This window comes from Apteryx mantelli, chromosome 2 (assembly GCF_036417845.1).
Source record: "Apteryx mantelli isolate bAptMan1 chromosome 2, bAptMan1.hap1, whole genome shotgun sequence".
NCBI lineage: Eukaryota > Metazoa > Chordata > Aves > Apterygiformes > Apterygidae > Apteryx > Apteryx mantelli.
The window spans coordinates 35,730,929-35,754,143 of NC_089979.1; the positions used below are offsets into that span (position 1 = coordinate 35,730,929).

General features: G+C 40.1%; 1 protein-coding gene and 1 long non-coding RNA gene across 6 annotated transcripts in view; one reads left to right on the plus strand and one right to left on the minus strand.

Moving 5' to 3' along the window:
- LOC106494443 (uncharacterized) overlaps nucleotides 1-23,215 on the plus strand; it is a 25,774-nt gene continuing 2,559 nt past the window's right edge. The window contains exons 1-5 of one of the 4 annotated variants that reach the window (XR_010883286.1): nucleotides 1-184; nucleotides 1,283-1,476; nucleotides 5,173-5,257; nucleotides 14,572-14,761; nucleotides 20,816-20,912. This is a non-coding gene — a long non-coding RNA (uncharacterized lncRNA). Of the gene's footprint in view, nucleotides 185-1,282; nucleotides 1,477-2,635; nucleotides 3,244-5,172; nucleotides 5,258-14,571; nucleotides 14,762-15,553; nucleotides 16,424-20,815; nucleotides 20,913-23,215 lie in introns of those variants that run through there. The other 3 variants (XR_010883287.1, XR_010883285.1, XR_001294311.1) reach the window with 3 other exon arrangements.
- LOC106494442 (epidermal retinol dehydrogenase 2-like) overlaps nucleotides 19,303-23,215 on the minus strand; it is a 15,691-nt gene continuing 11,778 nt past the window's right edge. For both annotated transcript variants that reach the window (XM_067290472.1, XM_067290473.1), the window contains 3 exons: nucleotides 22,158-22,302; nucleotides 21,436-21,561; nucleotides 19,303-20,905 (listed from right to left, as the gene is read on the minus strand). In XM_067290472.1, the coding sequence (XP_067146573.1) occupies nucleotides 20,812-20,905; nucleotides 21,436-21,561; nucleotides 22,158-22,302 (365 nt within the window). In that variant the 3' untranslated portion in view covers nucleotides 19,303-20,811. The remainder of the gene's footprint in view (nucleotides 20,906-21,435; nucleotides 21,562-22,157; nucleotides 22,303-23,215) is intronic.

Genomic DNA, 23,215 nt, shown 5'->3' on the forward strand with positions numbered 1-23,215 from the left:
TCTAGCATGCAAATATGACTGAGTCAATCATCTCCCCCCCCCCCCATAAATAGGGGGCAGCCCAGAGCCCATGGAGCTCTCCTGCACAGCAGCGGGCTGCACTGCAGAACCTCCTCTTGAGCAGGGACGCCTCTCAAGGTTACTCCTCGAGGTTGAGAGATTCCTTACCTGCGACAGATCCTCGGTAAGTGATTAATAGCATGCTGAACTTCTGTGGACTTCGTGAAACTGAGTTATATCTCTGATTAACTGCGCATGTAATCCCTTAGACATAAACAGTTGACCAAGTCTGGGAGTAGGATTGGATCCAGTCGCACCTAGGCTCCTCTCCAAAGGAGTTTAGAAAGCAAGGGGGTCCAGTCTGAACCTCGTGACGCAATGGGAGAGTCTGTTGCACACGCATCTGACCCTGTCCTTCATGCAGTAAATAACTGAGTGAACCTTGCCAATTGAACCTTGTTAAATAATTCTTATTTTTGATTGAACTTTAAGTTGCTATCTTACTGCAATAAACATAGTGCTGCTTCCCTCTTAGAGTGAAGTGCATCAGTCCTTCATGACACCTGATAAAAAAATTTAGCTTCAAACTATGCAATTTGTGAACTCTTTGGGTCAAGAATCAGATTTGTTTTATATGCATACAACAAAATTGAATTACTGTCAATCAAATATCAGGATTCTATGTCCAAACAATGTTATATCACATTATAGCAATGGGTGAAAAAACAAAGCAATAAATGCTTATACTTCAGAGTTTGTTCCAGTATGGAAAACAATTGCAAGAGGAATAAGAATGTATGGTGTACCAGTGTACAAGAAAGGTTATGCTGAAGATTTTTATAAAAGAGGGACTCACTAATACTAAACATCATTCACACTTGTAAGACCAATTTAGACTCATAGTAGAAATAGGATCAGCTCAAGCTTGGAAATTGTCGTATTTCTGTGAAGGATCTAAGCATTTTTCTTTGATAAAAGATTGCAATTGCTTTTTTTCCCCAAAAAGATTTTTTCATTGTTCTCACCGAAATAGCCTGCTGTCATATTTTTTTATTATACCACATGTGAGTCTCAAACAAAATTCTTGCCTTGAGACGTGGACCTCTAAGCAATCCTTGGCTAGAGTCACATGTAACTGTTTAACTGATAAGTCGGCAAAGTTGCATGTGAGAATTAGTGGCAGGAGTTGAGTTTGTGGTATTTCCTCTAGATTTTGGATACATAATGGAATTGAATAAGTTTGCTGCACTGGAATATTCTAACAATACAATACTTCCTTCAGTGTGTAGGTACTAAAAGGAAGAAATAAAGCTGAAGAGACAGATCCTGAAGTATGGCATATGTTGTGACTCTGCAATATCCTGCAACATCAGTGTTCAGTACTTTGGCTCTAGGTTTCTTAGGAGCTGGTGGATTCAAATAGCCTTTACTGATGGTCTAAGAAATGCTGTGTTTTGGTGTTCCTCTACTTGACAGGTAAAGCAATTCCTTTAAAAAAAAATGAGTTAAAGATTAAGGTTAGCTTACAATTCTGGGCTAGTCCTAAAGAGGATGGAAGAACCATTTTGACTCTTAAATTCCAAATGAGATTCTTAAAGGCCAGTTCACCTGTCAGCTAACTTGGAGATGCTTAGAGGCTGTAGGTGACAAGCTTTGTCATATCAAATGTCTCTGGTGCTTCCTAGTCTGCTGGGCCTTCCAAGTGCTGCAGAGCCACAGGGCTGGGTGCTTATCCCCTGCTCAGCGCTGTTGGAATTCATGGAAGAAACGTTTCACCCCATCAGTATGGGGGAGTGGCCATGAAGTGCACTTATGTGGGTGGGGGGGAGGAAATTTAGTTTTCTGCAGGGTGTTATTTGATAGCCATGTTTTCAGGGACCTCCTTCAGCAGTTACTGCTCCAAGTCCCTTGTCCCTGCCCCTCAGCTGGTCCCTGTTGTGCCACCATGAACGCTGGTGCAGGGCATGAGCCTGGGGAATGTGTGAAGCTGAAAAACACCCCAGGAAAAGGGGGAAGGGGAGAGGAAGGGCTATTGCTTTTCAGCCCAGTGTGTGCCTTGGCATTTCACTGTGCAGCTGCAGCAATGCTCATGTGCTGGGGGCAGGAGGGATGACACAGGGCAGCTGAGTGAGCAGCAAAACATGGGGAGCAAATGCTGAAGCCACAGCAACTACCACAGGTGAAACCAGAGTGCTGGTGCTTAAAGAAAGGGTTTAGGTTTCCAAACCCAGGGTACAAAGGCTGTGATTCTCGAGGTGGCAAGCAACTAAAACCTGGAAGGAGCCAAGACTTAAGACAGTTTCTTGTCTCTCCAGCACAGTCTTCCTGACAGTGTGCTGGTCATCTTATACCTAGACGTAGTTGTGTTGCAATTAAGTGCTGCAAGCACGCAAGTATGAGGAGTAGAAATGCAGTAAAAGACTCAGTGGTAGGTTTTACCTACCCATGCAGTAAAAGCAATTTTCAAGTTTCTGCCCTTTAAATTTTAATGTTCAAAGCCCTGAGATTCAATTATGTTAATAAATACTTTAACACCTCAGCTCTTTTAGGGCTGCTGTGGGACAAGAAGAGTTCACAAAATGCTTTGGTTTTTCTGCGGTGTAGAAAAATTGCCAGCCAGGAGCTGGCAGAGAGCATCAGTGTCTCTCTCGGTCTCTTCCAGCTGGCAGCTGCAGGAGATCTGCTCCCAGAGAAGCTGCTGTAAAGCTGGCCATGGGTGTTTGCAAACAGCCAGCTGTTCTGCAGGGCTGGGAATCCTAATTCTCAATTTGACCCAAATGGGTACAGTTCTGCACAATTTTGTACTGGCTCAGAAGTGCAAAGCTGATCATTTTTGAACATGCTCGTGAGGTCATTTTCTGCTGATTAGTGCTACAGATTGACCTCTGTAAAACAGTGACAAGCTGACATTGTTTCTAAAATCAGTGCTCAGAAGCAATTTGCCAATTTAAAACATTAACTGATTCATTTATGCTTTGTTTGCATCCTCTGTTAGGTATAGAATTGCTGTTCACTTTTACAGAATGATTTTATGTGCAAGTCTTTCTGATTTATTTCTAGCTTTACATTCACACTGCTAGATTCCACAGAAACCCAAGAGAAATAACATTTTTCTGTTCAGTAAGGGATTAATATTTCTGATGAGATGTTTCGGACACAGGAGGTTTGCAGATGTTCTTACACAAGCCTTTAAAAGGACATTCTTACATGTGGTGTTGCAAGAACATATTCAACAAATTTTAGGTAAGCAAATTGACTTAATTTAATAAACCACTTTTCATCAAACTAGATGGAGCCAAATCACATGCTTAGCCAAGAATTTTTTTTAGTGCAATATAATTTGGTATTTATTAAACTATCTGTTTTATGCAGTATTTTTGAGAGGGGAGAGAGGAGTTGTTGGTGCTGAGAGATTTCCCACCAAAAGAGGGCGTGATGGGAATGGCTCAGCTAAGAGCCTAGCAGAGTTTATTGTGTTGTTCTCGCTCAGGTTTTTAAAGCAGGAATTGCTGCAGAGCTACAAACCTAATCTGTGAAACTCAAAAATAAAATAATTTGAAACAACCCAAAGAAATGTGAGCTGTTTCATATTATCACTTCACTGCTTTCTATTTCATCAGAGATATTCCAGCCTGTTTTAGGTTTTGGATTATGAAATGCACAAAAAGAAAAATTTCCTAGGATTTCACTCACTGGACTCGCAGCAATTTCTGGGGTTTCTAACAAGGCAAACAATTCACTGTGTTAAATTCACATGCATAAACCCTTTTGTGGGTAGCAAAGATTTTGGTGTGCATAGAGTTCTTTCAAAAGCCCATATTCAATACATATTTCAACATTTCTGGACAGAAAAATCACTTCTCTGTATCTGCAAAGACCAAGAACTACAGAAGTTGGGCACTTTTTATAATTAAAAGTATAAGTTCTCCAGAGAGAAGTGATTCCACTATCAGAAAGGAATTTTTGCCAGAAATTCCCTCCCTGTATCACTTCCTGTACTGTGCATTCCTGAGGATGCTCATGAGATCCAGAACATGCTATGCATCTTCACGGTGGATCTTTGGATCAGATATTACTGATCATGTGCTTTGGATTTTGTCTGAAATAGCCTGTCAGGCAGCTCACAGATAACATTGACTCCCACAGTATTTAACCAAATGACCTTAAATTGACTTAGTTAAAAAAAGGCTATGACCTTCCTCCCTCCCCCCCCCCCCCCCAACCTCTAAGGAGTAGCATGAAGATCGGGTTTCTTTGAGAGATACAAGACAATGACTAGGTTTATATTCCATGTATTTACATTATATGGATTGTTTAATTTGTCCTGCTGTTTCTGGGTATGTAGCACTCTTGGAGTGCATAATACGGTTTACTAGACTGCCAGACTGACTTTATCTTACCATATTATGAAAGTAGTTCCTTAGCATGGCTTTTCTTAGAGTAAGACATCCATAAGCACTTTGCTTCATTGCTGATGATCCTGCTTTAATATATGGCTTCTATCTTCATCACCCAGCATAGCCAGACTATTCTGTTTTGATAATTAGGGTAATAAGTCTTTCCTGACCTTGTGTGAAATGATCAGGCAAGCCGATATTAGATGTCACAAATTCAATAAGAGTTCTGTTAGCAAATTGAATACAGATGGGTTTTACTATGAAATATTAGCATTTGATTGTGAGAGTATCTGTTTGTCAAGTTACTTTTGTATTTCTTATATATATATTCTTGTATTCATAAGACTGTGCCATCATTTCCTCATTCCTGAAAATGAAACAATACTATTTTTCTTCCCAGTCACATGTTTTTTGTTAAAATGGTGCTTTGATTTTGTTCTCTTAAAATTAGAAGCACATTTTGATTCAATTTGATTATTCTTAAAGTTTAGCAACTCTAAAAATAGAAAAAAAACCTTCTAAGAGCAATTTCTTAAAAAGCCTGGACATTTCAAAATAAACAAAACATCACTGAATGTTGTCCTTAAATGACCTCACTGTATTTTAATCTCTTCCATTTCCTTTAACAGTCTTGTCCCCTAACATAACTCAGTAAAGCAAGACATTTCTTGCCATAAAATAGTTTTGATTTAATTAAACACTCATATTCATACAACACATTCTAAAGACTTGAGGCAGCAGCTTACATTCATATGAATACTCATTACTTTCACAGTGAGCGTCGAGGAGTCTGAGAGAACCTGTTGGCTGCCAGTAAGGACTGGGCTGCAGTGCTCAGCCCTTCTGAGTGGCTGGTAGAGGTAAGTTCACCCTCACAAGATGAATAAGAAACATTTAAACTACCAAATACTAGTTACACTTAAGAAAATACATTGTTTGCATCAGGGAGTTTATAAATTATTATTCTTCCACATGAATCTCAGAATAAATATGATGATAGCAGCCTTTTAAAATGTTCCCTCTCTGCTAAACAGAACCAAAACTGTTTGAGAGAGAAGCAGATGTGATATCCTGCTTATTAGCCGGTGCCTCATCTGCTCCTAACAAGTTGCTTGTGTGTGTAGCAAACAGCATGTTTGAAGATTAGCTTCACCTATAAACCCTGAAAGAGAGCATCCCCAATCTCTGGCCACCTAACAGAGTTAAAGTGTATTTTAATTCAGCAAAGATGGCAGTAGAAAACCAAAGTAATCCTTTTCTATTCTCAAGAAGCCAGATCACACAACTGGTACTTATTTTCCTCAGTTGCTATGAAAACCTAATCCTTGAGAGAAAAACAACCCCCCCCCCCCCCCCAAATCTGGCTATACCTCCCTTATAAGCTTATAAGTCTGTTGAATTTGGCTGTCAAGGACAGCTGAGATTTTATTAATGAGGGGCAGACACATTTCCAAATTCCTCAACACAGACAGTGTTCTACCAGCTGCTCTGAAAAAAACTGGTCCAAGGAACAGCAGCAAAAGGCACCTCTGTAACCTGTTAGGGATACAGCTTTCTCAGGTAGACCTCTCCCAAATAATTTCTGGTTTCATTTTTCAAACTTCTAGGCCTCATTCCCTGGAAAAACAGAAAAGCAAGCAGCACACATCCGAGTAAGCGTTTACCTGTCAATGTCCATTGCACCTGTATGATCACGTGTGTGTTTTCCCTTTGGTGAGATAATCACATTTTAGCTCTCAGAACCAGAAGTAAATTTATTTCCCCTTCTTTAAGACCTATTTCAGCTACATGGATGTTATTAGGCTAAATGTCATTTATCAGGATAATTCAAGGAAGAGGAGACAGAAGGGAAAAATAGAATATTTAAGAGACATTTACAGATTTTAAGATAAAATATAACTTGTTTTAGTATTAATAATGAAATTATGTTTTTTATCTTAAAAATGTGACTTCATTAAATTTTAGTCCACCATCATTTTTAAACAGACATATCAATCACTTGTATTATTTTAAAAGCTGTATAAAGGACAAGTGTACTATCTTTTTGCTAATACTAAAAGGAACATTTGTTAAGTTCTGCCATCATTTGCACTCTCCAACTAAATAACATTTGAAAATAGTTATCGTAATTAGCTTTAGTTAATGTAGCAGTAGCTTGAGCACCTCTTTTAATAAAGGTTATGGTCCAGCTTTTTTAGAAGAGTATTTTTGTTGCCAACAGCTGGCTTTTTCAAAAAAAAAAAAAAAAAAAAAAAGCAGATCTAATCCATAGCTAGATCTGAATAAGTGGATCTGAGTAACTTTTTTGAATAACTTTTAAAAGTTCACACACACCTGTAATATCAAAGCTCCCAAGTCAGCAAATGGGAGAGTTTTGAGCCTCAATGAGAGGTGAAACGTTCCATTAGAGCACACAGATGGGGAAACCTGCAGTCTGTGTCCTATTCATTGTAGACCTGTGCCATCCTCAGTGATGCCAATGGCTCTTATATTCATAGACCCAGGTCCAGATACTGGCAGTTTCAGACAGTGCTTTCAGAATGGAAAGCTGTGATTTTAGGCAGTATTTCTTCCCTGTGAATGTTGACCCTCTGAGTATGTCTCAGGCTATGCTCATAGTGTGAAAGCCCAGCCACTTGATACACCTGAAATCCTGGCCTTTAACTGTTGATTTCACACTCCTAATGTTTTCATGCCTTCATTTAGGTTCCTCCAGAACCTGCATCACATGCCAGTTCCTGCCTCCTTGTCATGTCTGAGGAAGTGGGGGCAAAAGGGAGAGGAGATTTGGGAATGTTTTGCCCCTGTATATGTCCTCTGACAGAACCTGAGCTGATGTGGGAATCTGGAATGTAGTTCTAGTCCAATTTTCTAGTCCTGAAATTAAGCCAAATTCTGCCTTTACTTGGGGAAGATGAGTGTCCATTCCATTCACCGCAGCCTTGATGCTAGAAACTGTTGTCAATCCAGGCTGCATGGTCAGATTGGAAGTGCAATGGATGCTCCTTCTCCATGAAAACTACCGGTCAAAATGATTTTCAACATGTATTTTGACTTTAATTCAGTGCTTAAAGTGTTAGCTAAGGTCTGTGAATTTGCCTTTCCTACACTATGGGTTAATGTATAATCCATTGTGTATATTTGCTTTGCAAGTTTGTTATTTAATTGTTGGTTGCGCCAGAAGGAAAGAAACTCATACTCTCAGTAATTACTATTGAGTAGTTTGGGGGGTTTTTTTAAGTGGCATCTGAGACCAATGAAGAAAGTGTTCTAAGACGAAGTTACATGTTAGGGTTGAGCTATCTAACAGCATGCCATTGTCAAAATGGGGAGAGCCTGCTCCCTTTACACCATCCTCTTGCCTATGGACAGTCTCAGCTTCTACCTTTCACCAGTTTTGACACTTGCTGGACCCTTCACTGAGCTGATTAAGTTTGTTAAGTCAGCGGGTTAAAGGGAACATCTTTCTGTTGTGTTAATGACTTGCCTCATGAAATTTCATGCTCAAGCACGGGGATTGTGCAAGCACTGGGACACGTGAGCTACAGGGACCACATAGCATCTGCTTGCAGGTGACCATATGTGATTGCTGCCCTCTTGTTCAGTCATGGGCAAGAGACCTCCAGAACAAGCCAGGGTTACCACTACTCAAACTGATGAGTCAAGACTGTAACAGCTCATATCTCCTTGGCTCAGCAAAGAGACCTGTAACACCAAAACACTCCAATTCCATAACACCGTCCAGTTCCAATTTCCCATCCAACTTCTTACCAATGGTAGTCTGCAAAAAAGCCCAAGAAACCAACCTTACAAGTATTGTTTCCTGTTTTCTGAAGCTGAATCCAGAACATCAGTATGTGTAATGATGATGAACTGTGAGCTATAAGTCTTTTCCCTTGGACTCAATAATAAAAAATGTAACCAATATTTTGCAAATAAAGTTGCAGGCTACAGGCTGTCACTCCCGGATGGCAAGAATTAGCAGGGGAAGTTTTGTTGTGCTTCCTTTCCCCAGCTGTGTACCCTCCCTTGTTTTTGGAAGTCCTAACCTTCAGACAGGGATGACTCAGCTGCTGGTGAATCACCTGCTGAAATGCTGAAAGTGATAGTCTGGCTCAGGTTCCTCAAGCAACAGTGAGCTGTCAAGGCAGACAAGCAAGGAAATAGTTTTCTGCAGCTGGGAGTGTTTTCCTGCTTGCAGATCTACCTCTGCTGCAGTTGGAGGTAGTTGCCTTCATCTGCACAGACTTTACTGTGATTTCAAAAATCCCTGCTGAGATCTTGTCTAATCAAAGCTTCCTTGTGCAGCTGCTCATTCATGATAGCCAGGACTTTCTTACAAGCATTGCCATAAGCTTTCATTAACAGAAAAAGCTATCTGTGAATAACTCATATACAGTGTAACTGGAGAAACACTGGTCAGGGATGCTTCACTCTTTTCCAGTTGGCAACATGGAAAATAATGTAATATCTCCAACCAGGTGTTACTTCTGATTTTTCCCAAAGAAATCAGAGCTGGAAGAGCCTTCTGAAATCTTGCAATTTCAAATTACCGTTTTCTGGATTGGTGACAGCAGAGAAAGACAGGAGGAAAACTAAAAACCACATAGAAAACTGAGCCAGGCTCTGCTTCCCCAAGGGACTGCACATGTCCAACCAGCAGCTCTGCAGAAAAACAAAGAAAACTTGTTGTCACTATGTGGCAAGTCTAAGTTTCCTTTGCAAACAAACTGAGCCAGTCTGAGATACAAAACAACTCCAGTACACCACAACATTTTAAACTAATGTGATCAATGATCCTTTTGGACTATTTCTTTCAGTACCTGTACCTTTTTCCCCTTAATATTAGAAGAAAAGTGGTGTGTAAGCCAACTGGCTGTTCTCAGTGACAGTGATACCAACCACCTCTGCTGCAGAGCAAGCAGACACTGTGAGAAGATCATCTCCAAGTCACCAATGAGAACACCTTGGCAAGAACCAGCATGCTTTTTGTTCTTCACCTGCTGTGGTGCAGATTTGTACTACTTAACGTAACCAGCAAGAGTTCGTTGAGCAGCTGAAGTCTGAAGCAAACACAGTCATAGGTAGTTACCTTAGCTTCCCACCATCCATTCAGGTTGATAGAATTTAGAAAGTGCCAAGGAAAAACTAAGCTTTATCTACGTTGGCAAATATTTTGCTGGATATTTTCTATGCTGGCCTCTTGGTAGTATGGCTTAAGATATTTTTGGGGACTGGCTCCATCCTCAAGAGAGGCATATCTCCAGCTCCCCTCTCTCCCACGTGGATAACAGCAGTATCTTGGTGACTGTTCAGCTGGTTGGCAAGCTCACCCTGTCCTAACAGATATTTCCTATCATCATCTTTGTCAGGGTCTCTTGAGCCAGATTCCTCTCACAAACCAACGGTTGCACAATGCTGGTTAAATTCTCAGTCCTGCAGGGTAGAAAAAACAGTGCCAAATAGGATTATTTGAAGTTATGTATCTGTATAACTCCTCACTGTAGCAAAGCCAGAGGGTTCATCACCTGGCAGGACCAAGCTAAATGAACAACTGCAATTCTGTCAATTCTTATTTTTGGAACAAGTCTGACTGTTATTAACATTTTTGTGTGGGAAGGTCCAAGGAGATGGCAGAATGGCAGGTTTGCTCATATAATCGCACTCACTGTCTCTCAATAAGCCTTCAAATTAATCTTGAGATAAGCATATTGCTTGAGAAACAGATTTGAGATTTACTCTAAGACATTCCTTTACATATTTTTCCATGAACTTCCTACATCTTTAATTAAAAGATATTTTATTGTCTGGAATAGTAGACATTGGACCTGATACTATTTAAGGTTCTTATCTGCAGAGATAATGTTCCAAAACATCACCACGAGGAAAATGTAGACATCCACGGAGAAGCAAAAGCAAAGGTACACATACCTCTTTAAGTGGCATGTAATACTGTATACTTTAATATCATTCCTACCTCAATAGAGAGCTGAGCTAAACTCTGTTCTTCCTTGGATTACAGTGCGTGCACACACACACACACACACACACACCCACACACACACCCCTTAGAGCCACACAAGTATTATCAACATCATGCTGTCTGTGATTTGCCTTTTTGTATTTCTACCTCAATTCATTTTCAAACCAGCAACCAACCACTTTACCACTGAAAGTCTCTGGGCTTCTGAAGTTTTTTTTCCTTTTAATCGGTGTTGACTTCATATACAAAAAGAACCACTAAAAACACACACAGATCAAGAGAACAAGTTAGGAGAGATGTTCAGGGATCACACTATTCCTTGACTGAGGATTTTGGAGGAAACTCCAAACAGTTCCATCCGAATATGAGAAAAAACTTCTTCACTGTGAGGGTGACAGAGCACTGGAACAGGTTGCCCAGAGAGGTTGTGGAGTCTCCTTCTCTGGAGATATTCAAAACCCGCCTGGACGCAATCCTGTGCAACATGCTCTAGGTGTCCCTGCTTGAGCAGGGGGGTTGGAGTAGATGATCTCCAGAGGTCCCTTCCAACCTCAGCGATTCTGTGATTCTGTGAAACTTAATAGTGCAATGAATTTTTTCTTCCAACAAATTAGTCCAACTTCAGACTTCTATTTAACTTCTAGTTAGTCACTATCTTAAAGTTAAGCATAACGTATGTGCGTATAGGTTTACAGGTATTTTTTTCTCCTAAAACAACTGCTTTTGTTAGGAGTGATCTTATTCCTTAAAGGATTGTATTCTATTCACAATCAATCCATTTTACTATTCTTAAAAAAGTTCTATGATAGTAGCAGTCAATTTATAGCAATCCCTTCTTCTATGCAGACATAATACAAAAGTTCTTAATATTTTCCAGCCAAGTCTCTTTACAGTCTGACTTGGGAGTGGTAATAGGATGAGAGCCAAGGAATTTCCAGAAATCTTAAAAGTGCTAGTAAGTCCTTACTGAAGCAGTGCCATGAATATTTGGTTGATGAAAGTTAGATGTAGGACCATTCTGCCCTGGATTAGCAAATATTATCAATGCATCCCAGAAAAAGGCATGGCTTCTCACTTCCTTATGCAGCACATAAAGAAGAAAGGAAGCCATTTGCCTAATAAGGAACAAGCATAACCTTTCAGCATTCTTTGACCCCACAACATTCTTTGTAAGACACTCTTTTAGCTACCACCTAAATCCATCATTCTGGGTTTAGGTTACTTCATTGTTTTTACAGTTTAAAGTTTATAGTTTTGTTGGTGTGAAAGTGTTCTTTAGAAATGTTTGTAGATGTATAAAATCTGGAGACAGTACTGTGGCAAACGATGTCTTCCAAAAGAAGATTTCATGGAATACACAAGCATGAAGCCCTAACGAATGCAAAACTTCACTAGTCAGTCCCCACAGAAGCTCTAATGGTTTATACTAAGAAATGCAAGTACAGACATTGTAGATTCTTTCGGTGCAATTTCCTGGATGTCAAAATGGCCAGACCAGATGCTTCAAAATAGTTAAGAAAAATCATATTTGGTTTGCAAATGAACAATTCATTGCTCTATTAGGTTTCCTCCAAAATCCTCAGTTAAGGAATAGTGTGATCCCTGAACATCTCTCCTAATGTGTTCCCTTGATCTGTGTGTCTTTTCAGTGGTCCTTTCTGGATATGAAGTCAACACTGTTAAAAGGAAAAAGAAAGAAAAAAAGCTCCATATAGCCATAATTCAGGTGGAGAACATGGGTATTTATAGTAAAGCTTCATGACTTGGCCCACCATAGTACAATAAGACAAAAAGCATATTTATACAAGAGAACACAAGACAGTCCTCCACAATGGAAATAAAGCAACGACTCTTCCTTTGGATGTGAAAAATCCATTACTTCTGTGTGGTATATGAAAAAGCAATGACAAGAAGGCTAGACTTGTCCCCGACTACATAGAAAAAAAGATTTGAATATGCTAACATCTCCTTAATGTGGATTCTTAGCAGTTGGGGTGCTACCCCATAAAATGCCTGCTGTTTGTAAAGAGTGGCAGGTTACCAATCCATGAAGGAAAAAGCTGCGTAAATAAAGCTCTACATGGCCTCAAACATAAAGCTCTAGCTGGCTATGGAAAATCCAAATTGCAAAGACTAGTTAAAAAGATTTTGAAAAGGAGGCTGGATTTGGAAGTCTTTTCCTCTGCCTCAGGAAGAAGGCATGTTTCTCCTTTGGCCATACTAGCAGCTTTGATCAAACACTTTCTCCCTTTGCACAAGCAGAGTCCAAAAGAAAAGTAAAAACTATAGTTCATATATGTATGTGCACATACACACACATATATACACACATACATATATATATATATCTCCTATCCTATATTCCGCTCTTCCAAAATGCCCTCCCTCTGCTTATTCTTTCCACAAAACATTTAAGACACAACACTAACCTACTCCTTCTTCAGTTCAGGAGATTCCCTAAAGCAGAAGACACAGCTCCCTCTTCCAAGAATCCTATGGAGCAAAAGGACTTCCTGTTGGGAGGTCCTGTACCAACAAATTATTCATTAACAGGATCGCCCTTGCCTCTTTCCCCACCTCCCTCCACATACTTAGTGGACTCCCGTTGGAACAAGGTGAATTAAACTTCATTACTTTTTCATCCTTCCACCATCCTTCTTAAGGTGCTTCTCCGTTTTGGAAACTGTAGCTCTCCTCCCCAAATCCAGCTGCCTCTTTCCAAATCTAGGAAGAAGCAGAAAACAGGACACTTCTGCTTGAACATGAGCGTGTTCCTTCAGATTGTCATCTGAAAGCTCTTTCTCTCCTATGACAATCTGAACCAAGGAAATACCAGCATAGGCTGACTTAAACCAAAGAACAGTTCCAGCTAAACTTTCTTATGCCAGTTATTCAAGGCCTAAAGGAATCTCTGTCCTGCCATGACTTAGAGATTTTTTTGTTTTGGCCTCAAAGTATCTTTGCCTAATCACACCACTCTCCTACCTTTCCCAGATGGTCTACAGGGAGATATTACTTGTGAAATTAGTGGTAGTTCTGTAGGGGCACCACAGGCAATTTACAGCACATTTAGGTCATTTTCCTCTTTTTTACAGCCCATTGAGGACGCTGTATTTTTGACTGCACAGAAAAGAAGGAGTATTTAAAGGAATAGAGTGAGGTATCTGGATTTTCTGAAAAGTAAGAGTAAACTTCAGTCAAATGAATTGTTATAGCAATGCTTCTAATATCGACCAGATAATCTGAAAACCTGAACCATTTTAGATGGGCAGTTACAATCACATGCAAATTAAAAGCAAAGATACTTTAGTTTTTAATTATCTGAATGCATTAACCTTGACCTTTAACATGACCTTTAAAGTGTTTATACAAATACAACTGCAGATGAAATTATCTGTATCTAACAGCTTGAGTGAAGGCAGTCAGGCATTTCATTGACAAAAAAAAAAAAGTTGAAGGAACTGGTTTCCTAGCTATCTTGCAAATCTTCAACTCAGAAGCAAGGCTGAAAACAGATTTCTGCCTGTTGCTGCAGGTGGGGATTATTTCTAGAAGCAAGATCTACCTGCTTCAAGTATTCCTTTTCCATCCTCACTTGCCCTGTATTGCAGGGTAAGGTACTCACATGGCAGCTATGTTTGTCATTGTCTATAGATTCAGAGATGTAAGCTGTATTGAACAATAAGGAACATCATAATTTTTAATGAATTATATTAATTTTGTCCTCTTGGATCCAACTAGGTTTGTATGTTCAATTCTCCACCTTGCTAAAGTGCTAAAGACACCTTAACAGTGTGCTTAAAGCGCATTATACAAACCATCTGGTCTGTCATCACATGAAAATAAAGACAGTATACACAGTCTATAGCAGATGTAGGTAACTAGCCTTAAATTCAGGTAGAATTCTATTTAACCACAGTAATAGAGTGTGATCCGTATCAAAGAAATGCAGATGCAGCTTAGAAAAACTTCAGGCTTCAAAAATAGCGTGCTACTTGAAAGCTCACTACATATTTTATATCCTTTGATTTTCTGTGTGTGTGTGTGTGTGTGTGTGTGTGAGAGAGAGAGAGAGAGAGAGAGTGTGTGTGTGTGAGTGAGAGAGAGAGATTCCACATCCATTTTTTAGGGAGCTGTAACATAAAATTTCAATTATGTATCTTGTCATTTTATTCCCATCCTCTGTTACAGACTCACTCAATACCAAGGCACGGAAGTGACATACTTCCTGAAGAAAACACCTCAAACAAACAAGCACCTCACCTGACTCTTCTGTCAAGATCTGTTCTTTCTGGATACACATCCTTTAGATGTACAATTACTTGCCACTGACAGCTCTTTCTTTGAGCAGGTTGTTAGTAAGAATCATCGCAAAACACAGGTATGCTATTTTGCAATAACAATCATTGTAGCATGATTCAAATCAGTCTTGGAATTTAATTAACTGAACACAGTGCATTGTATGACCTTACTTCCAGTGACAACCATAATCATTCCAGAAATACACAGATGGGCCAATAAGTAATGCAAAGTGTATTTTTTTTTTTAAATCATTGTAGAGAAGTTCCTCTAAGTTAGCCCTCTACCAAGAATTCCCAGCAATGGATAATACTCACTGAGCCTTGCATGCATGACAGAACACCTCATCTATTTGTCTCGTTCTGTGTTAATATCTGAGCAAGCTTATTTTACACCAATGTCAATACCAGTGACACAGTCTCCTCCCCAATGGGACTGCACCACCACCTAGATTTCATAGCCTAGATCGTGACACTGAAGTCTGTGGTGACAACAAACTTGTTCTGCAAGAACCTCAGTTGTTGCTGTTGCCTACCTCTGCTGATAAGGCTATCCCTTCTCCTGCTCTCCTGGGTCTGTTGATTCTTCCTCCTATGCCACAACCAGTGATGCTGCCACTGGACCTCAAGACATGGAGAGGAGGAAGTGCCCAAGTATGCCCTGTCTCAGGGCTCTGCCTCTCTTGGGTCTTTTCTGCAGTTCTTCCCTCTTGGGTTTTGTAGAGGGAAGACGAGCCCTGCAGAACTGTGTTTCCTTAGGTAGATGCATTTATTCACCACCTGGGATAATAGTCACATCTCTCAACATAAGTCATAACTAACAGTATAGCTATTTTCAACCTGTAACTATCCAACAGACCCAACACTGAATGGTTGACATATAATCTTAACATATAGCCTTTACCTCCCACAGTGTCATACCCTTTTCTTGCCCATTTATCTCCAGATCACATGGACACTCTTACTCATTCATAGCATGAATATTGCTGAGGGGAAGGGAAGAAGGCAGGAAGGATTCTTTTTCACCCTTCTTCCCTAGACAAAACTGTATTTTCCTCAGGCACATGCCACCTCTGCAACTTCAGGCCACAACGTAGTGGCTTTGGAAAGCAAGGAAAAGACCTGCTAAACTGGAGGCCCCCAGGGCTACGGAGAAAGTATATTATACACTGGGTGGACAAAAGCCACTGCCTGTAGTACTCCCCCACTTCTTGAAACACCAACATGAACCACCAAGTCTCACCAGGAGGACAGTACTTCATCTTCCTGGGATATCCAGTAGTGGATCTGAAGAGGTCAATCCTGACTGTGACAGCAAAGAAAAACTCAGCCAGAGAAGTTATTTTGTTATAAGATTTATTCTACAAAGCCTGTGGTTTAGGACAGGTGATTACCAAAGCACACAATCCAGGTACCTGTCTTCAGAATATTGTCTGTCCCTACGAAAGTTACCAGAAAAGAGGTAGCTGTTTGGTTGCCTCATAAAATGAGATCAAACCATGATGACCAGCTTCCAAGTAGCTGGATATTGCTCTTGGATAAGATTTCCAAATCCATAGGAATAAAACAGTAAATAACAACATAACTTGTATCACAGCTGCTAGTTATCTTCTTTTCCTCCTCAGTCTTGTTCAAAGGATCAAAATAGTGCCAATACAAATGATACTCTCCATGCTTTGAGGATTAGTAATATCTTTGCTATTACAGGATTATGACCTCCCACACCTGGAAAAGAAACATAGCAGGTAACAAAACATTATGTTCTGCACTGTCTATAAATTTTCTGTCAGTGACTGTCAAGCCAGCCTTGCTATCCCAGCCAACTTTGAGATGCAGTCTTTTTGGTAGAGACTAGAGTTTCAAGCAATGCTCATAGAACAAATAATTCCTTTGTAGGATCTCTCTGAGGTGCTTTAGAAAGCAGCCCTACACTGTTGTCAGCCCCGAGCACCGTCACAATTGAGATGCTTTTCTATTTCATATTCTAACTTCTTGTTTGGGTCTTTCACAGAGATCCTTCTGTGACCAGTTGTCTTGCCAGGAGCAGGAGGAATCAGCATCAGGAAAGAAATGAAAACCATTGTTTTCCTGGTAGTGAGCCATCTTTGATCTCAAGAAGTTTGTAATTCAGTTGAAGATCCAAACACTCACTTCATACCCACCTCCTGAACAGAGGAAGGATTTCCATTTCTTGATCGCAAGGGTATAGCTCTACATATCTATCAGGTCATCTCAATAGATGTGGTCAGTATTTGTAGGATGCCATCAGGATAGCATCTTCTCCTCCAGTCACGTGAAGTAATTTCAGTATGGCGACCATGATATTCAAAGAGATAGCAACACACTTTCATAAAAGCAATGTTTAGGTACTCCTACGAGGATAACTGGCTAGCAAAAGAGAGATTTTCTAGTGAAACTCTCTATTAGCAGATTTTACACACTCAACTAGGGCTCCATAAGTCACACCTTACCTTCTTTTATCAAGCAATCCATCAGAGCTGCCACTGTGTTCGAGAAGGCTATTACTTACCTACTTAACAGCAGATTTCAGACCCTACTCAACTTGAGCTTGCAAGAGAAAAAAACAAAACAAAACAAAACCTCTCCCACCAACTGCATCTTTGTGGTGTTGGTAAGCCCCACTGTACAGCTCCAGCAAACACTTCTTGGTCAAAACTATAATCATGCCTGTGTTAGTACTCTCATCCCCCAAAAGGCATAAAGATCCTATGTATTCTTGCAGCATAGCTCTGTTCACTCCTTCGCTACTGTCAAAGCCTACAGCAGAGAATGATTCCTTTCAGAAAGACAGCGCACCTGTACCTGAGCCCCAGCCCTCTGAATCACTGTCACAAAAGGCCCAACTCTTTCAACTGCACAGGTGGATAATAGGGCCATCATGTTCTACATCAAGACAAGGAGAGACAGGATCTTCTTTCATGTCAGCATGCAGACTGAACTGATGCATCAGATCCTCCTCTATAAAATGCATACCTGCACATCATAGAACGGCTTGGGAGGCAATTTACACCTGCTTGTACAGAGCAAAGACACCCTTTCTCAAATTATTTTCTCTCAGGAATAATCCTGCTTTAAGAAATTGCTTGCTAGGCATGCCAGCAAGAGGAAAAAAAAACATGCATTTTCTGCTAGCCAAGTTAATGTTAATTACTACCACCTCAACTTCATCACAGAGCTCTTCCCTGTTGCAAGTTTTAAATACCTGTACCAGAAATCCCTTCTTATATACATAATGCTAGGCAGATGCTGAGGTCCTACTTCTCCACAGTCTAACTGTGTTGTCCCAAGAACATGGAACAAAGTCCAGCTGGAGGCCAGTCACTAGTGGTATACCCCTGGGTTCACTACCAACATCTCCATTAATAACCTAGATGATGGACCAGAGTGCATCCTCAGCAAGTTTTGAGATGATACAAAATTGAGAGGAGTGGTTGATATGCCAGATGGTTGTGCTGCCACTCAGAATGACCTCAACAGGCTGGAGAAATGGGCCAACAGAAACCTCGTGAAGTTCAAAGGGAAGTGCAGAGTCCTGTACCTGAGGACAAATAATGCCATACACAGCACAGACTGAGGGCTGGCTAGCTGGAAAACAGCTTTGCAGAAAAAGACCTGGGAGTCCTGGCGGACAACAAGTTGGACAGGAGCTAACAATATACCCTTGTGGCTAAGAGCCTCCTGGGCTGCATTAGGAAGAAAGTGGCCAGTGGGTCAAAAGAGGTGATCCTTCCCCTCTACTCAAGCACTGGTGAGGCCATATCTGGAGTGCTGGATCCAGTGCTGGGCTTCCCAGTACAAGAGAGGCATGGACCTACTGGAGTGAGTCCAGCCAAGGGCCACAAAGATGATTAAGGAAATGCAGCACCTACTGTGAAGAGAGGCTGAGAAAGCTGGGACTGTTCAGCCTGGAGAAGAGAAGGTGCAGATTCAATGTGTATAAATACCTGATGGGAGAGAGTAAAGACGACACAGCCAGACTCTTCTCAGCGGTACCCAGCAAGAGGGCACAGACTGAAACAAGAATACTCCATTTAAACATAAGAAAAAAAAAATTACTGTGAGGGTGGTCAAACACTGGAAAACATTTCCCAAAGTGGTTGTGGAGTCTCCATCTCTGGAAATATTTGAAACCCAACAGGACATGGTCCTGGGCAACCTTGTGTAGCTGACCCTGTCCTGAACAAGGTAGTTGGACTAATGACTTCCAGAGGTCCCTTCTGGCATCAATGATTATGTGAAGTAGTAAAATCCCTATGGAGATATACTTCTCTTCTCCAGCACAGATTAACAGGCAAGATCCTCCTAGTGGTATGACAAATTTGAACATGGTGAGAATCTACAAATCTCACTAGACTCATTGCTTTGAACTTCCCAGAAAAGAACATATTTGCAGAGACACTAAGAATGGAAAGCTACTTGCCCTCACAGAAACTGGAGCTTGATACATGCTTCTCATATGCACGCTCTGCCTCCCTCCTCCTTTGCTCCAGAACCCTGCACACCTATTATTTCATAGTTAAAAGGAAAAGCGTAGCTGGTGTGGTATATTCTTCATCCCATTAATGAAGGGGAGAGAAGTCTGCAAGACAGATACACCCAACAGTTATCAGTGGTCAACTTTATTACCAGCAAACAGTGCAATGTACATATGGAGAGCTATTATTAACATGCTCGTTTTACTCAAGTGTTTCTTGTTCTTCAGTAGTAAAATAGTTCTATGTAAAGTTTTACCAACTGATAAACCTCACTAACTGCATAGACAAGGGAAATGAAGGTAGTCTCCAGACCAACATGGAAGACAGACATTAAAACAAAACAAACACAAAAAATCCCACATACCCTTTTCTCCATTCAGGTACTACCAGTTGCCAGTTGAGTACTGTGACATGAGATGGGATTAACCAGCATATGCTTAAATGGCATACATTTAAAACATAATCCTCCTTTTTCTTGTTTTGGATTTACCAAAAGTCAAGAGGGACTTTTAGTTTTTTAAGTAAGTGGCCATTGTCAAAGAGGGGGAGGACTTCTCAGCATTTGTCCAAAATAAGTGAATGGTCCCAAAAGTAAAAGGGAAGTAAAACTAATCTCTGTAGATGCAAGGCAATCTCCTCAATTCAGAGGCACAAAACTTAACACTTAGTCAAACTATAGTTGTCTGTAGTGATCTCATTCACTTCACATCTGTCAGCATCATTCCTGTCTGAAATAATCCCAGAAGCAGCCCTGATTATGCTATGTAATACCTTTGCTTTTAGTAGCTTGTTGTCTTACCTGGCAAGATGTCTGATAGCCCACCTAGAATTGCCAGTTTTGTGCTGTATAAGTGGTGTATTTTGCTTAGGAGTGGAAAATTTAAATTTGTTCTTAGAATATTGCACTTAAAGATAAAGACTTTGTCCTACTATACAGCTGTAGACATAGTATTAGCTTTAAAAATAAATTAGACAAAAAGTACATTAGTAGCACAAATGCATCGTTTACATTCATTTTTTTCCCTCCAGACATTCAGTCATCTGAGTCCTCAGACACCGTCAAAAATTAATGCATTTTACTGGTTATGCACCAACGCAGCAAATATTTTCATTTCACAAAGCTTCCATTTGTTGCAACTTGAATTTTAGAATCTGTTGTTTCAGGAAGCTCTTGAATTCCTCAGTTTACCACAGAATTGTAACAGCTTCAGTGTAGCCCCTCCTTATGGTCAAGTGAGTGACACTGACGGATCATATCCACTAGAGGCTTTGCTGAAGGCCTGCCAACTGGCATGTGGTTTCTTGGCCCAATCTCCCCACAAAAGTGCCAATTATCAGTTTGTGATGCAGATAGATACTTATTTAAGGTATTATAACAAACATCACCAAGGTAACTCATTTCAATTAATGTTTTTCCACAATGAGGTGAAAAGAAATTATTTCACTGGATTAAAAAAGAAAAAAAAAATCAGTTTGTGTCAAAGCTGTTGATTAAGAGCTAATTGAAAAGCAACTTCCTTAAAAATTGTTACTAACAAAGTGAGGCACCTTAAGTCCACAGCTTAAGCACGCCTTTCCCACCACCACCCCAACACAGTTCACTTCAGAGTTGCTGATATTTGATTCTTGCACTATTTTCAGTCCTTCTTCACTCGACCTCTGAAGGAATCCATGAAGTGGAGGGCTCCAGCAAAGTCTCCAAGGAGAACACTTACTTTCACTGGTAGCAGACTGTAAGGTAAGAGAGTGGGAGGAGGAAGAAAAAACAAAACAAAACCAGACATCAGAAGAGTTGTGCAGTTTTACCACATAAATCATTTTACCTGGCCAACAATTAAGAAAATATACCCGCTATTCTAGAGTACCATTAGTTCTCAAAATATCTATTACACTCACTTTGCAGCCTTAGTTGTTAGATCAGTTCCCCAGCCTGGCTTGCAAGAGTCAGAAGTGCACCAAGGATGGGGCAAGAGAGACCAGATCTGCAGTTAGTGTGGAGTAGACCCAATCAGCACAGCCCACAGCAAAATTGCACCCAGATGGAGTCAGAAAGTCACAGGTAGGTATTTCTGTAACTGTTCTGTGGTCTAAGGGTAGGAGGAACCCCCTGGAAACCAAGAAGAAAACTCCAGAAGCATGCAGAACTTACTAAAAATTCATACTGTCAAGTATAGCTTACATTTTTGGTCAGACATGTAGCTGAAACATCATTTGACAGGGAAGAAAAAAGGAGAGGAAAAGAAGAAAGGAGAGAATCTTACTTTTTCAAAGCAAAAAAGAAATACAGACTGCGTGGTAAAATCAGAATTTCTTGGTTCTGTCGAATAGCAGTGACTATCTTTTCAGCTACATACTCTGGCTCTAGAATGGGAAGCAGACGTGGCCACCTGGAAGAGAAGGCATTTGCAATTACAATACAAGCTGTTTTGGATTCAAATTTTAATTTTAAAAGTCTCAATTTTGCAGATATTTAATTAAAAGAAGAAATAAATCCTATGAAGAGAAGAATCTTCATTACATTAGCCTGAAGAGAGTAAGGGGCCACTGTCATTTTCACTTTTCATCATCTCTCACAAGGCAAATCCACATAGTCCTCCTATTAAGATACACTAGGCTTTTATTTTGCTCCTCAGTTTTGTAATTATATAAGCATACTGAGCAGAGCTATGCCACTGATTTCAGGAGCTGAATGGGGGTTTAGAAAACAAGGAGGGCAACAGGAGCATTTGGCTTCTGCAGAGGAAAGGACTGTGAGAAAGGACACTGATTACGTTTCATGTTTCAATTTAAATGAATTGCTAGGTACCAAGGGTTTTGACATTTAAGTTGCCCTATCATTGTATAGCAGAACTGATATCCATGTGAGACCCTAAAAATAATGCAAGCAGAGCAAGGTCAATCCTACAAGTTCCATAAAGGAAATATGACCATGTAGCACACTAAACATGCAAGTTGCATAAAAACCTCACAAAAGCTTACTCACTTGGTTTTACAGCCATCAAACATTCCTGTGTTTATGAAGTAAGGACACACAATTGTGGTTTTAATACCAGTCTTTCCCAGATCTCTCATCTCTAAGCTAATTGACTCTGCAAACCCAGTTGCTGCAAATTTACTTGCACAGTAATCTGTAAAATAAGTAAAACATTAATTGCAGTTAAACATTTTCATTTACTAATTAAACCTTACTAACTAGTGTCAGTGGGTCTTACCACTGAAGAACTTCATAGGAGCAGCAACAGTTTTTGACAAAGAAGAAAAGGACAAAACTATGCTCTAATAAGAGTAAACTGAGCATCCACAGCAGCTGTGATATAGAACAGCAGCACCATGACATACAAATGATATACACATAGTATCTGCACAAAACTACTGTCTGGTAATAAAGTACTTTACAACAGAGCAAGGACCATTTTTGTGGTTAGAGTATACTCAAACTTGATGTGGTTTGTTCTTTTACTTTCTCTCTCTTAAGTTAATTGTTATTACATACTGGCAGACAGAAGGTTTCTCTTCATATCCCTGCTATCACCTTTCCACTCTCTGCTGAAAAATAGCATATGAGATCTTTTCATATTGGACTTTACCTTTGAATCCAGCACTAGCTTCTTATTTACTGCATCAAACCCAAGCTTTCAAGGCTCTCTGTAATCTAGTTTCAACTTGCAACTCCATTTGTCTTCATTATCACTGCCTTGAAAATAATATAGCTAGATTTCTTTCATTGCTATGCTACCTTATTTCATACTGCTCCCCCTTTACACACATTTTCCTAGAATTTCTTCTCAGTTCATCCTAACCTCAACACTTTATTTTCTGTCACTGTATGGATTCTCTTAAATGCATTTCCAAGAGCCAGAGGATGCAAAATAAGCCGTCACACATCTGCCACTGTACAACATCTAGATTTTAGTATTTATTTCAGTTAGAGGAGCTTGTACAGGGCCTCACTTAAACTGAGAACATGCTTGCAAAAAAAAAAAAAAAAAAAAAAAAAAAAAAAAAAAAGAAGCAATCTCTTCCCCACCTGCAGGTTAACTT